At 43.2% G+C, this 14526-nt stretch overlaps 2 protein-coding genes across 7 annotated transcripts in view; one reads left to right on the top strand and one right to left on the bottom strand.

Moving 5' to 3' along the window:
- usp13 (ubiquitin specific peptidase 13) overlaps positions 1–8016 on the top strand; it is a 34881-nt gene extending 26865 nt beyond the window's left edge. For all 3 annotated transcript variants that reach the window (XM_080879071.1, XM_080879070.1, XM_080879069.1), the window contains 4 exons: positions 3082–3251; positions 5343–5535; positions 5880–5964; positions 6252–8016. In XM_080879071.1, coding sequence (XP_080735197.1) covers positions 3082–3251; positions 5343–5535; positions 5880–5964; positions 6252–6348 — 545 coding nt within the window. In that variant the 3' untranslated portion in view covers positions 6349–8016. The remainder of the gene's footprint in view (positions 1–3081; positions 3252–5342; positions 5536–5879; positions 5965–6251) is intronic.
- Positions 8017–8996: 980 nt separating this feature from the next.
- Positions 8997–14526, bottom strand: part of pex5la (peroxisomal biogenesis factor 5-like a) — a 116111-nt gene continuing 110581 nt past the window's right edge. For all 4 annotated transcript variants that reach the window (XM_080879072.1, XM_080879074.1, XM_080879075.1 and 1 more), the window contains one exon: positions 8997–14169. In XM_080879072.1, the coding sequence (XP_080735198.1) occupies positions 13968–14169 (202 nt within the window). In that variant the 3' untranslated portion in view covers positions 8997–13967. The remainder of the gene's footprint in view (positions 14170–14526) is intronic.

Genomic DNA, 14526 nt, shown 5'->3' with positions numbered 1-14526 from the left:
CAGTGGGAAGGAAAAACTCCCTTTTAACAGGAAGAAACCTCCAGCAGAACCAGGCTCAGGGAGGGGCGGGGCCATCTGCTGTGATTGGTTGGGGTGAGAGAAGGAAGACAGGATAAAGACATGCTGTGGAAGAGAGACAGAGATTAATAGCAGATATGATTCAATGCATCATGGGAATCCCCCGGCAGCCTACGTCTATTGCAGCATAACTAAGGGAGGATTCAGGGTCACCTGGTCCAGCCCTAACTATATGCTTTAGCAAAAAGGAAAGTTTGAAGCCTAATCTTGAAAGTAGAGATAGTGTCTGTCTCCCGAATCCAAACTGGAAGCTGGTTCCACAGAAGAGGGGCCTGAAAACTGAAGGCTCTGCCTCCCATTCTACTTTTAAATACTCTAGGAACAACAAGTAGGCCTGCAGAGCGAGAGCGAAGTGCTCTAATAGGGTGATATGGTACTACAAGGTCATTAAGATAAGATGGGGCCTGATTATTTAAGACCTTGTATGTGAGGAGCAGGACTTTGAATTCTGGATTTAACAGGAAGCCAAAACAGGAGAAATCTGCTCTCTCTTTCTAGTCCCTGTCAGGACTCTTGCTGCAGCATTTTGGATTAGCTGAAGGCTTTTCAGGGAGTTTTTAGGACTTCCTGATAATAATGAATTACAGTCGTCCAGCCTGGAAGTAATAAATGCATGAACTAGTTTTTCAGCGTCACTCTGAGACAGGATATTTCTAACTTTAGAGATGTTGCACAAATGGAAGAACGCAGTCTTACATATTTGTTTAATATGTGCGTTGAAGGACATGTCCTGGTCAAAAATGACTCCAAGGTTCCTCACAGTGTTACTGGAGGCCAAGGTAATGCCATCCAGAGTAAGAATCTGGTTAGATACCATATTTCTAGGCTTTTCAGGGCCGAGTACAATAACCTCAGTTTGATCTGAATTAAGAAGCAGAAAGTTAGCGGCCATCCAGGTCTTTATGTCTTTAAGACATTCCTGCAGTTTAACTCATTGGTGTGTGTTATCTGGCTTCATGGACAGATAGAGCTGGGTGTCATCTGCATAGCAGTGTAAATGTATGCTATGTCTTCTAATGATGCTGCCTAAGGGAAGCATGTATAATGTAAACAGAATTGGTCCTAGCACTGAACCCTGTGGAACTCCATAATTAACCTCAGTGTGTGAAGAGGACTCTCCATTTACATGCACAAACTGGAGTCTATGAGATAGATATGATACAAACCACTGCAGTGCAGTACCTGTAATACCTGCAGTATTCTACCTTTGATTCCTTTACAAAACAACAAGCATATTTGCACTAAGGGAGGGAAGTGCCAATAGCAAACATAAGACCTTTTCAGATATGATTGAGCTTTTTTCTGTTTAAAAAATATTCAGTTCTGCATTTTACAAAGAGAAGCTGGTACTGGAGAAATATGATCAGCCTAGTTCCTGCTAGTACTCGTGCTGCAGCATTTTTTTTCACATTTACATCCTGATAATAAGGACAGAAATCTAGTTCAGAATACACTAAATGAACAGAAATACTGGACAAGCCACATGTTACACTCACAGGAGCTTTGAAGCTCGCAGTTACTGCGTCAGCAAAGCATTGGTGGCAATTTCCCATCAGGGACAATAAAGTTACCATTGACCATTTTGCACTCTGCACTCAGTGACTCTGTAACTTTACATGGTCACCCACTTCCTGGCTGAGTGGTTCTTCAATGCTTTCCACTTTGCAGTAATACCACTTACAAGGTTATCGTGGATTATCTAGTAGGTGACTTGTCGAGTCGTTGGCGTTCTGTTACAGCATCACGCTCAAATTCAGTGAGATCTTCTCTTTAGAACAGTCCATTCTTTCACAAAGGTTCGCATGGCCAGGTGCTTGAGTTCATACACCTGTGGAACTGAAAACACTAGATTCAAAGATTACAAGGTGTGGCCTAATATTTCTGGGAGCCTGCCTTGGAAATACACCAGCCTGATTGGATGAGCAAAAGTACAGATGGTTGGCTTGATGGATGACCAATAACTTTTGTCTCTATCGTGCAGATAGATAGATAGATAGATAGATAGGTGCCTCATTTTCTCAGTACTTCAGCTAAAGGAAAGTAGTGATAGAGACCTGATTTACATGCAAGTCAAAGAAGACCTCTCTTTCAGGAAATGGCCTGAGATTTCTAGCAATGGTATTGGAGGTTAAGTATATGCTGTCCAGATAGTGCATAGATGGTGTTTCTGAGGCTTTTTGTGCCAACTAGTTTAGTTTAGTCTGAATTGAGAAAGAGGAACATTACAGGTCTACAGTCAGAGGTATGAATTTACCTTATTTGAAACCCGAGACAAAGAAAAGTGAAGTGTGTCAGTGAGGTGAGCGGCCACGCTCTGCCAGAACAGCTCAAGTGACTCTAAAAGTCTCTGAAAGGGAGTCGCACACTTTCTTTCCCCTCATGTTGTTTGAGGGGGGTGTGCACTGCAGTCTGGTTTCAGATCTCCCATTGGTCTTCACTTTAGTTTAGATTTGGTGAAACTGAAGGTTGTAGCATATGATTCACATCATTTTCATACTCACTGAATTACATGGAGACTCGTCACGAAGGGTGTTGTGTTTGGACCATCCCTGCCAGCCCCACAGAGCTGGAGTCCCTCAGCGTAGGGTCCAGGTGTTTCCTGGTGTTCGTTGCCAGCCTGTACATCTGTTTGGAGAGGCGTAAGCACCTCAACAGATCAACACTCGTGGTGTGCAGACCCCCCCAAGCAAACCTGACTGTGACAAACAATCCACAGGGTGCATTTGTGTGTGTCGTTTCCACTACAGAGCATCGGGATGCCTCCCACACGCCCTCCTAACGTGACCGTTTGCTGTTTCTGTGTTTGAAATATTCTTAGTGCCAGTTAGTCACACACCAGTCGGACGTCTGTGATCAGCTTTAATCGCTTTACAGTTTGAATTAGCGTTGTCTCTAGAAAATGCGACCTTTGACCTCCAAAGCAGAAACGCACAGTAATTAGGTTAAACATAAATGGGAATGTGCTGCATCATTATTTTTTCCTTTGTCTCTTTTTCCTCGCAGACTTTGCAGAGCCGCTCACTCTGCCCTCCATGATTGATCCCGGCCCCTCCGCCGGTGACAGCCCCACGGGCGCCGCCCTGCTGGGCAACTCGCCCCCCGAGGAGAGCATTGCCATCCTTACCTCAATGGGCTTTCCCCGCACTCACAGCATCCACGCGCTGAAAGCCACGGTCAGTCTTCTGCCCACTATGTCCACTGGAGTCTTTCTAGCCACTAGCACAAAAAATGTTTAAAATACATCAGATAATTATTTTGGTAATTATCCAGGATGTCTTACAAATACCATTTTGTGTGACTGAAAAGGTCTTCTGCTGCAGTTCGTGAGAGCAGGGATTTGTTTTAAACACGAGGGGCACCCGACGGCCTGTGTGGACAGCGATGGTCAGCCTGTCTGAGCCGATAAGGTGGTGCCTGTATCTCAGCCTGTTTAACATGCAATACTTTACATATTTATATAGAAATAAATCAGAGCCGAGGACGGAAATCCGGACGACAAAGAACCACCCACGCGCTTCGCTGTCTCTGATGGGTTCGGGACAAAAACACAGCTCTGACCTCCAGGCACCATAAATGTTGTTAGTTTGAAACGCAAGAGGAAAGAAACTCTGACAATTAGTCATTCAGTGAGTCATTAAAACGGGTAACAATCAGGAAAATACGGCCTGTAAACCTCGAAGAAACACTGAGCAAATGGAACAATGTGTCAGGAGGTGAAGTTGGTGTAAGGCGGCGTGGTGATTTTAAACAGAGGGCAAAGTGCAGATGTGATTGGTCGTACATGTCAGAGGGATTAGAAATGTCTGCATTTAGCTGTAATCCCAGCAGCCTGTCAGGTTTAGGAACAGCTCACGGCTCACTGACACTTTAACTCGCTGTATCATCACATAAGATTCACTTTGAATGCATTCATAGTGTTGATTTATTTTTTCAATGAGTCAAGCGTGATACAGTTGCAGTAAATCTATCAGTGTTGTTTTGAAATGGCCTCTGATTCTCATCTTTCAAAGTGCGCCCTCAGCAAAAATAGCCCAGCAGACTGTTAGTCAGACGCACAAATAGACACACCAGGCTTCTCATCATCAGTGAGCCCAACTCGCTGCCTGCCTCCGTGTTGTTGAAGTGGAAAAAAGCTCACGTTGGTCCTGAGGGATGGAGGTGTGAAACAGAGAAGCGGTCTCAAGTCTTGGTTCATTATTAGCACAAAATTAGGAAGAAAAAGAGAGTTGCTCTTCAAGCGCAGTGACCCGCCCGGCAACATCAGGCAGCTTAACTCCTCATCATCCCGACATGCTCCTCACGCTGACATTCCCCAGGCATCACACCTCTATTTTGGACCGAACGCAAACATCCTCTGTGGAAAAATGAGCACAGGCAGATGTTTGCGTTCACCTTTCTAGTAAATAATTGTTCATTTAACACGTTCCTAAAAGTGAGACTGCTTTTTATGAGGAGTTTATCCAAGATGCACTGGAGCTGTGGGGGAAAATAAATCCCCCCAAAATTCAATCATCAGCTCTGGTTTTATTCCCACGAGTACTGCTTCTACTGTCACTGTTGATTTGAGCATTTCAGGAAATAATTTTTCCAGGAAAAGCAGAAATATTTGTGGGTGTGGTTAAGGATGTAGAGCAGGTCATCCACTAATTGGAAAGTTTGTAGTTTGATCCCTGGCTGCTGCAGCCTGGACAAGATGCTGAACCCCGAATTGCTCCCAGTGCATTCACTGGAGTGTGAATGTTAGAAAAAAGCTGCTTGTATGAATGTGTGTGAATGAGATAAAAGTGCTTTAACCTCCTAGGACCTGGCGTCCACATATGAAGACATCACATTTTGGGTTATTTAGACCAAAATACTCCATTTTGCTCTACAAAGGCCTGAAATCCACTCACGAGGACATTATACTGCTACTGTTCTATCAGAATTTTAAACAAATATCCTCATGTGTGGCTCCTATTTTTCATAAAAACTCAAATAATGTAAAAAAACAAAATCTGGTAATTCTTTGTTTTTACATTCATTGGGCCCCAATGTGACCAAATATCAAAGAGAAATAAAAATGCATGCCGTGGAAGAGTTCGGGTCTTAGGAGGTTAAGAAAAGCCCTTTGTATAAGAACCGGTCCATTACCTGGTGAGCATGTTCACATCTGCATGAGAAGAAGAGATTCCCTATGGTTCTTAGCATTCCTGGGATATTACGGCCTTTTTAGTTCTGAATGTCAGCGAGCTGACCGTGTTTGCGCCGCTTTTGGCATTTTACAGAACAATAATCTTGAACGAGCTCTCGACTGGATCTTCACCCACCCGGAGGAGGAGGAGGAGAGTGATGCCCTTTCAGACATGGCTGACACAGAGCCCAATGACAACGCCTTCTCCAACGCCAACTCGCACAGCGACTCCACGCTGTCCCCAGACGGAGACGCGTCGGGCCCCAGAGTCAAAGACGGACCGGGACGTGAGTGACTCTGCACGACCGCCGCTCCGACAGAAACATACTGCTTCTCTGCCCTTGAATTTAATCTCGACATTGTGAGCGTCCACGGGCCATTTTAGCCCCAGTCAGGTCTGATTATGACGCGTGCTGTACCCACGTGCTGCTGGGCACTGGATTTCAAGGTGTAGCAGCATCAAAAAACAATTTAAATTCCTTCATTTTATCCCCACGTGCTAAATACATCACCTGTTTTTAAGTTAAAACTGAAAATGAGCACTTTATTAGATAATTATCACTTTAATTGTTTTTCTATAAATATGCGTTAGTTTGTCACTCACTGACTTTGTTCTTCTTCTTTTTCTAAGGATATGAGCTCTTCGCCTTCATCAGTCACATGGGAGCGTCCACGATGTCTGGACATTATGTTTGTCACATCAAAAAGGAGGGACGGTGAGCGGCACGCAGTGTTTCATGTTACAGAGCTGACGACCTGTCACAGAAACATCTCTGATGTCTCATCTCGTTGCATTAACTGTGTACAGATTTATTATTGTTTTTAGTTCTACGATAGTTCACCAGTCTGGCTGCGTGCTGCTGGATCATAACTGAGCCTGTTTCCTCTTTACACTGAGTAGAAAAAGAATAATGAACCCATTAAATCTTTTCATTCAAATTTGAGAAAAATGACACTTTAAAAGCATTTGTGTGAATTTAATGTGCACTTCTCCCGCCTGCAGGTGGGTGATCTACAACGACCACAAAGTGTGTTTGTCAGAAAGACCTCCAAAGGACTTGGGCTACGTCTACTTTTACCATCGACTGTCGAGCAGTTAGACCGCTGCTCGCTGCGCCGTGTCCTTTAAATAACCACAGACCCAGAAGACTGGCAGACAACTGTGACGTCTCAGTGGGAACGATGGGATAACCTCTCCGACCAGCTGCTTGCCTTATTGTGATGTCATTCTGGAGCAACCAGGAACTCTGGTCAGAAGGGAAAGCGATGTGCTTTTTGTGTATTAGTGTTATGCTTTAAATATCAGTGTTTGTGTTCAAAGAAAGAACATGTCTTTACAGTGTTGGTACAGAGGGATCTGTGCAATTTCTACGATTGTGCTCTTTACACGAAACAACGCCACATATCAACTCTCAGTCTTTCTCCTCTTCTCTGCCTTCAGTCACTGTGCCGTTTTTTCTTTTTTCCCAAAGTGGTGCATTTTATAAATGTGTACTTAAGTGCAGTGCTTCACTGCCAGCCCTGCTCTGAAACTGCAACAACAAACAAGAAGCTCCTGTGCTGCAGGGGGCTTTGCATTGAATGTTTTGAGAAACTGGAAAGAGAAGAGGAGCGCGATGCTCCTTCCACAGTGCAATCCCAAGTGCTTCATGTAAAACATTACAAATATGAAGCGGAGCAAAATTCACTAAGAATGAAAAGGTTTTGGTTTTCCACACATGGAAGTCACCACGTGAGTTTCAGAGTGATAAATGGGCATTAACTCGATTCGTCCCGGTTATGCTCGAGGCCGACGTGTACGTTTGTCACATTTAATGAAAAACCTTCAACGCCCTGATGCGCCGGCTGTCAGGATGTTAGTGTCATTTCTGTCCCTGTTGCACTTTTTGGACTTTTTCCTGTACCTGCACTGTACTTGCCAGTCACAAACTACCAGGACTCATGTCTGAAGTGCGGCACTGCCAAGGAGATTATATTCATTTGATTCGATCTAATTAAGGCCAGCCTGGCTGTCCAGTCGTCCCTGTTCAGGGAGGTTGCATAGTAACGTAGGTGAACCTTTTGTGTACATAATTTTTGCTCAAAGTGCAAAATATCTGCAAACTCGACATAACTGTTACTGGGCTGCACCTGGCTCCCGCTGGTTCTTTTATCACTCTGACAGATTCGGACTGTAGCCCAGAAGCTAAAACGATTGTTTCAGGCCATGTAAGTTTGAATGTTTTTGTCTAGAGCAATATGCACTAATAACCAAATCTGCTGTTGAACAGCTGTACGAGAACAGCTGTACAGTGACCGTACCTCCTCTGAATGTATACACTCGTGGTGCTCGCTGCAAACAAAACACTCAGACATGACTGTGATGCTACAGCGGGCCACTCTTTAGGGCCTGGAGCTGGTCTAGCCTCCAGCTCTCTGCTTTATCTGCTCAGTAATATTCATAATGTGCAGGATGGATTAAACACTGTGCTCTTGACTGTCAGTATCTCCATACTTGGCTTCATATCTTTATTTTTATTCACGTTTTATTCATCTCGGAGAGCGCAGTCTGCTTCCGGTAGCATATTTGAAGGTGGAGTTCTGCTCAAATTAATCGTAATTTATCAAACGTTGAATTACAGTTAATTATTTTAGGCTCTCGTACTCAAAGGGAAGACGTGCTGTTGACAAAGAGAGTAGAAAAGAAAAGCAGAACAGCACCACGATGGTTTCTACGGGCGTTTTTCATTGACACAGACAAAAAACACTAATGTAATTTATATAACAAATCCATATGACTCCCCTTTAACAACACTGTGCCTCGATTTCCCTGAGCAAATCTTAGCCTCTTACCAGAGAAACTGTTTGTCTATGCATTGGGGAATACTAAACATCTCTATGCAAGTCTTGTGTTTGTGCCTCTCGTCGTCGCTGAGTGAGTGACAAGCTTTTGCCTAATGATGGGTAGCTGTCTCTGCTCCTCTCGTGGTCCCGGCTCATTGCCGTCTTTCTGTCCTCGTCTTTCAGCTTTCTCTCCAGCTCCGTCGCTTCCATTCTTCTCTACCTTGTTTAAAACGTAATGGTTCATTTTGTCATATAAAAAAGGTTTTTTCCACTGTCAGCATGTTAACTAGAGATGGACATTTAGTCGTCTGGGTTGTACCGTTGTACTCTTGTGAGCTTCATTCTCTTTTTCTCTCCATTTAACTAAATGTCAAAAAGCTTCTTGACCTGTTTCTAATCTTTCTGCCTTTTTTGTCAGTTCTGTAATTTTCATTTCAGAGCTCTCCTTGAACTGATTATTTTAAGCTGACTTTTGTAATGTATCCAAATATGGCTTAGGTGTATGTGAACAGAGTCATGGCAGTCCAGTGTACCAGTGGCACTGTTTACTTACGATGTTTGGATCATTTAATAAACGACATGTTTGTTGAGACCTGGCTTCATCGTGTCGGGCAGGAGTCGGCACAATAAAGACACGGGAGTGTCGAATATATAACAACACTTTATTTTAAAAGATTACTTTCATGTTGTACGTTCCAAAGGTGCTAATGCTGACCTCGTGATTATACAGGGAGAGTAATATGCATTATAGTAGGTGTTTCAATAAACGAGTGGCTGTATACAAATTACATTATTTCTAATTTCATCCCTCAAAATATATTATTCATATACGTGTGACGCAAATAAATGATAACAAGGTGCACGTTCTGAACCGGAGCAGTGGAGGAAGTACATATGCAACAGCAACCTCAATGAGCCCAACCAGTGAAGCCATCACGAATGCTTTATGGATTTTCTGTACCCTAAGCACCAATTCCCACATTTTAAAAGCACAAATCTTTTAGAGATAATAAAAGTGGACAAAGCCAAATAAAAAGTGTCTTATTGATACACAAAAACAAAGTTATTCCAGTGAAATGAAGAATAATGCCCCTCCTTTGGAGTCTTTTTATTCTGTTTTGACCTTTTTTTTTTTCAGTATCATTGTTTCATTAGAACGAAGAATTATTTGTGTGTCTGGGTATTTATTCGTTTTTTCAGTTAATAGAAACATGCCGGAGCCAAAGATGTGATTGCCTCATTAGGATCGTTAACTGGACAGTTCATTAGGTACACCTTGCTAGTACCCCTGCACACATTTTTAATAAATTCAATATGTAATTAAATCTTATTTTATCCAAGAAGCTGAATGGAAACATTTATCAGCGTGGTCATTATCAGGTAGGCTGCTGTGTTTAAATGATGCTCATTTTCATACCAAGGGGACCAAAATGACCCACTGACACAGGCAGCCATGTTTTCATGCTTATGCCAAATTCTGACCGAGCCATCCGAATGTCAGGAGAAGCCAAGGAGCATCAGACCAGACGTGTTTCGAATCTTCAGTTTTGATGGTCCGTTTCCTGTTCTTAGCTGACAGCAGTGGTTACATGTTCACAGATGCTCTTCTACATCTGTTGCTCCTGGTTTCAGACTACTCTGTGTAAACTATAGAGATCCAGAAGTCAACAGTCTCTGAAGTAGTCACGCTAGTCCTGGTACCAACAACCACATTCAGAATCACATCTGCACTGTGTGACTGCCACACGATCTGCATCTATGCAGCTGAACAGGTGTACCTAACACAGCAGTCAGTGAGCGATTGTATTTGGTCTGTTTTCACTCCATAAAACTGCGTAACTCTCACCTTTGAACACTTTAGGTCTCCACAATAGAAGACACGGTGAGCAAGTCTGTGTAAAAGCTGTGAATTTGAACTGTTGTATGACTGTCCACTTTTACTCTCCCTCTTTCTTAAGTGTAAACAGAACTAATGAAGTGATTCTTGCAAACATTAAAACCTTATAAAAACAGCTGTTAAAGGGTCACAGCAGGTTGTGAAAGTCTACATAAAAACTTTTCAGCACTAAAGAGTTGTGCAATAACAGCTAGACAGCTTTATAGGTTGGGGTCATTGCAGTGGTTACAAACATGTTTGTAATTTGTAGAAGTAATAAATATAACATTTGTGCATAACTATGATTATCCAGTTCATTAGCCAGTATTCAAGCTGAAGTGTGTTTGCAGTGTGCTGTGCCTTAGACTCGTTATTTTGAGCCTCTCACACTTCCATGCAAGAAAAAGCATCTTGTGTAGAATACATACTGTTTATATACATCATGTTTTGTCAAAGTTTGCGAACTTAAAAGTGCATTATAGCGATATTGCAAGGAAACCTCATGATATATTTACTTTTCTTGGGGTCGGAAGAGAAAGCACTTCCATGTATGTCATGCATACGAATGAAAACGTCATTAAAAAAGTAGAAATGTAAAGGATCTAACATGCAAACAGCCTCAGTTTGTTGCACAGGTGCATGCGTTAGGCTAGGTCAGTTCACCTGAGAAGGTACAGTAGTAGGTTCAGCAAAATAAAGAAAACTGCATCCTATCTCAATGCACTATGGAATGATGTGGACGGCAGAAGAAGGTTGTGGCCCAGCAATGTAAGATTTCTTTAAAAAACATGAACCTGTGGTAACCTGTAACGAAATGGAAAAGAGCGAGGGCCTGCGACCTCATAAGACAACTAGAGTTGATTTTGTAAAACACCTGGGAGCACCTGGGAGGACAGGCATGCCAGGTAAAAATGTGGAACAGCTCCTGGCCTGCAGAACCTCTCGCTGATAGGGACCTCCTACAGGGTTGAGTTAACGCTTTAGCAAAGAAAACTGGAGGGGGATCGTCGTGCACTGGACTACCACGCTAGCTGCTCTGTGAGCCTAAAAGTGGAGCTTTGAGCGAAATGCAGCACTCACTCTGACAATGCTAACATACTGATAATATCTCCTGTGTTCAATAAGGAGAGATCAAGAACTGAACATGATTTGTTGAGACAAAGAAATGAATGTATTTGGCGATCAGACTCTGGTGACCCATCTTACCTGTCCCAGCAGGAATAGGATTTAGGACAGGACCCCCTGGAGTCTAGACGCTGGTGGTGGTGAACATGAAAATAGAGATGGGGACGAGGTGGGTTGTGCAAATGACAGTCTGAAAGGGAGAGCAATGAAGAGCACAGATTTAAACCAGAGTGGAAGCTAATTGGCTCAAAGAAGGCAGGCAAGAAGGTGATTGAACGAGAGTATTATGACTGGGTGTGAAAGTGTGGCAATGATCTAAAGAACAGAACAGCGGCTGAACAAGAAAGCAGGCAGGTGAGGGATTGCAGAGCTTCCATATCGAATTTAACCACAAGCTTTATTATATTAAAACGCTGACAGCCAAATGGCTCTAAAGGTAGCTCGATGCAGGTTCATGGCGCCGTCGCAAACTTTGCAGTTATTTGGGCTAAACCCATTCTGCCGGCCGAGTGACACTTTTGTTTTTGGGAGACGTGCTGGAAGCAAATTTCACGCCACCCCTTTCAGTCTGGGCCAAACTGGCAGACAGACCCTCGCTGGCATGTATGGAGCTACAAGCATGCTTAAATTTGACTTCCACAGTAATTTAATGCTAATCAAACAGAAATCAAACATGAACTCCTGGATGTAAACCTGATTTGTTCCAGCGAAGGATACCTTTTATCATCGTCCAGTCTCCCACCGTGAAAACATTTGTGCATGCACCCCTGCTTTGGCCTCGTTGCCAAAGTCGCTGTTAGCTCCCCTCTGAGGCCGACTGTTAGAGGCATGCACATATGTGCTGTGTATCTCTGACTTCTCGTCTAGTGTTTGATCTATTTATCCTGGTTGTGTGATAAATAGAGTCTGTGCCAATATTTTTTTAAGTATCTGGCAAGTAGAGCAGCTGATCTTTTTTCATCAGTGGCGGTGAATTTGATGGATGCAACTAAGGTCAAAGACGCCATGTCCGTGCAACCTGGTTCTAAAAGCAGAAGGCTGCACTCTTTGTGTCGATCAGTCTTTCTTTTAGTCAGAGCTTCTGACCACTTTCTCCCTGGGAGAACACTTGTTTTCATTCTGGCAACTTCCTGATGAAACACTTCTTCTTGTACAGACCGTGACACCCCGGCTGTACAGTTTGGAAGATGAATGGCTCTCACACTGGTCTCTGGTTCTGCCTGATAGTCTTCTTTCCAAACACCGAAATGACGCTTCCTTTCAGTCTGCCGAGGCAGACGGGGACCCGCAACAATTCAGAATGGCAACATAAAACATGACCTTTTGCATAGGAGCTACAATAAAAACCCTCAGACCGTGGACACGCCTGATAAACACCCGAATGTGCTGAGCTATGCAGTACAGAAGATTATCTATCATTTACTCTGTTGCACAGCGAGGTACAGGGTATTCACTTCAGAGAGTGACTTTCAAACTAGCAGCAGTGATGCAAGTGAAGCTGTCAGCTAAAAAGTATGTCTAAGGAAAAGCTTTCGTCCTGCAGCAGGAGAGTCACTGTATTTACACAATCATGTTTTCTGCAGATGCATAACCATCTCGAGTTTGAACATCAACCTGATGTGATTTGAAGTGTGTGGTGAAACGAACAGCGTTCATCATACATGTGCAGCATTCTGCCCAAGCTTACGTAAATATTCAAATCATGCATTATGACTATTAAATGCATGAGCCTTGCTGTCTTTGGAGGAGCAGCAAAGACACCAGTGACGGCGTCAGCAGATACTGACAACAGAAAACAAACTGAGTCAGGTCAGCAAAAATAAAAAAGGACTGAATAATGTGTACAGTAGTCATTAGTAACTCTGAAGCCATCCCAGAACTAGCAGAAGAAGATAAAAAGAGATATTTTTAGACTTGTTAAGAATAACGTTTTCATATGCTAAAGTTTGAAAAGACTAATGAAGGTTTTATAGATTGCTGTTGCCCAGCTTTTCTGTGTTTCTGCAGTCAGCTTAAAGGGAACAAAGAGGAGCTAGGAGCCAAAAGAAAGGAGAGAAAAACCGAGCGAAACAAAAATTAGTGGCTCAGAAAGCTTTCAAGTTCAAAAGACAGCAGTTATTTAAGAAAATGAAACTAGTCTGAAAATGGCTTAGTGTGGGTTTTTTCTGTTTTCATAAAAATAGTATAAATAAATATTGTTGGTCGCATGCTTTTGAGTAAGGCTTGCACATTCCACTCGGACTGAGGAAGTTATATCTGTTTATCTGATGTGCAAAGGGAAAACCTCTAAAAGTATGTTAATTTGAAACAAGAATCCAGTTATGAAAATGCTTATTCATGCAGTATCATTATTTTCCCATTGAAAGGATGAAAATAAGCCAGGAACAGAGCTTGGAGTTCCAGGTTATACGCTGCAGTCTTTGTCATTTGCTCACTAAATCCATCCTTCAGGAGTCAAATGTTTTTTCCTCTCTTTTCTTTGAAAACGGCCTGTGAGGTCTGCTCTATCAGGCTCGTACAACCGTCCGTCTCTGCCGGCTCTGTTCCGCTGGATGAGTCAGTTTTTAATTGATGTGTCCTCTAAGGCATTGCTCGTACAATCTTTGCCCGTCCTTGTGCTCTTCAGGGAAATCACAAATTACAGTGCAAATCCAACACAGAGCAGTCCCTTCAAACCCTTGGAAGAACCTGTCCCCAGAACTGCTCCGAGGTACTTGGGTGAAAAATATAATAGCTTTGACGACTGTAGTTAATTTGGACGTGCATAAAAATACACTGTTGTCTCTGACGTCCATCAGTCCATTCTGACTGTGCACTTTGGACTTTTGGCTGTTGGGTAGAAATCAGATAGTAAGTGAAGAGGGGGCAGATGTTAGCATTACTGCCTCCTGGTCGTCAAATGTCTAAGTTGAAGGCCCGCATGAGATGATCCAAGTCGCCGATATTTGCAGCCTGGAAGAGTTCAGGCTGGTCCATCATGGATAAAGCTATCCTCAAAGCCGCCCAGATGTTTCCAGACATCACCTGGTGGGACTGCTGGCGACTCCGGCTTTTCCTCTGAAGGCTTAAGGCAGTCAGGAAGTTGCTGGCCGCCTCTCTGGGGAAGAAGGAATAAAAGCAAGTCATTGCATCACAAAATTCCATCAGCTGGTCTCCTCAGTTCTGAGACACGTACAGACTGTTGTTAAAAGAAGAGGCGATACTACACAGTGGTAAAGATGACCCTGAGAAATGTTGCTGCCATCAAACAGGAAGAAACCTTGGACAAATCCAGGCTCAGGGAGAGGCCCGCCCAGTCGGTTGGGGTGAGGGGAGGAAGACGAGACCAACTTATTTTGCACAACAAGAATATAAACAAAAAGGCCAAAACATAACAAACCTTACTGCACTTGATCACTCTGCGAGACGTCTCAAGCAGATGTCTCACCTGCCAAACTAACAGGACCTGTGTGGT

The sequence above is a fragment of the Rhamphochromis sp. 'chilingali' genome (assembly GCF_963969265.1).
Source record: "Rhamphochromis sp. 'chilingali' genome assembly, chromosome: 3".
Lineage (NCBI taxonomy): Eukaryota > Metazoa > Chordata > Actinopteri > Cichliformes > Cichlidae > Rhamphochromis > Rhamphochromis sp. 'chilingali'.
The sequence above is the reverse complement of the archived record's forward strand: the minus strand, read 5'-3'. Positions and strand labels throughout refer to the sequence as shown.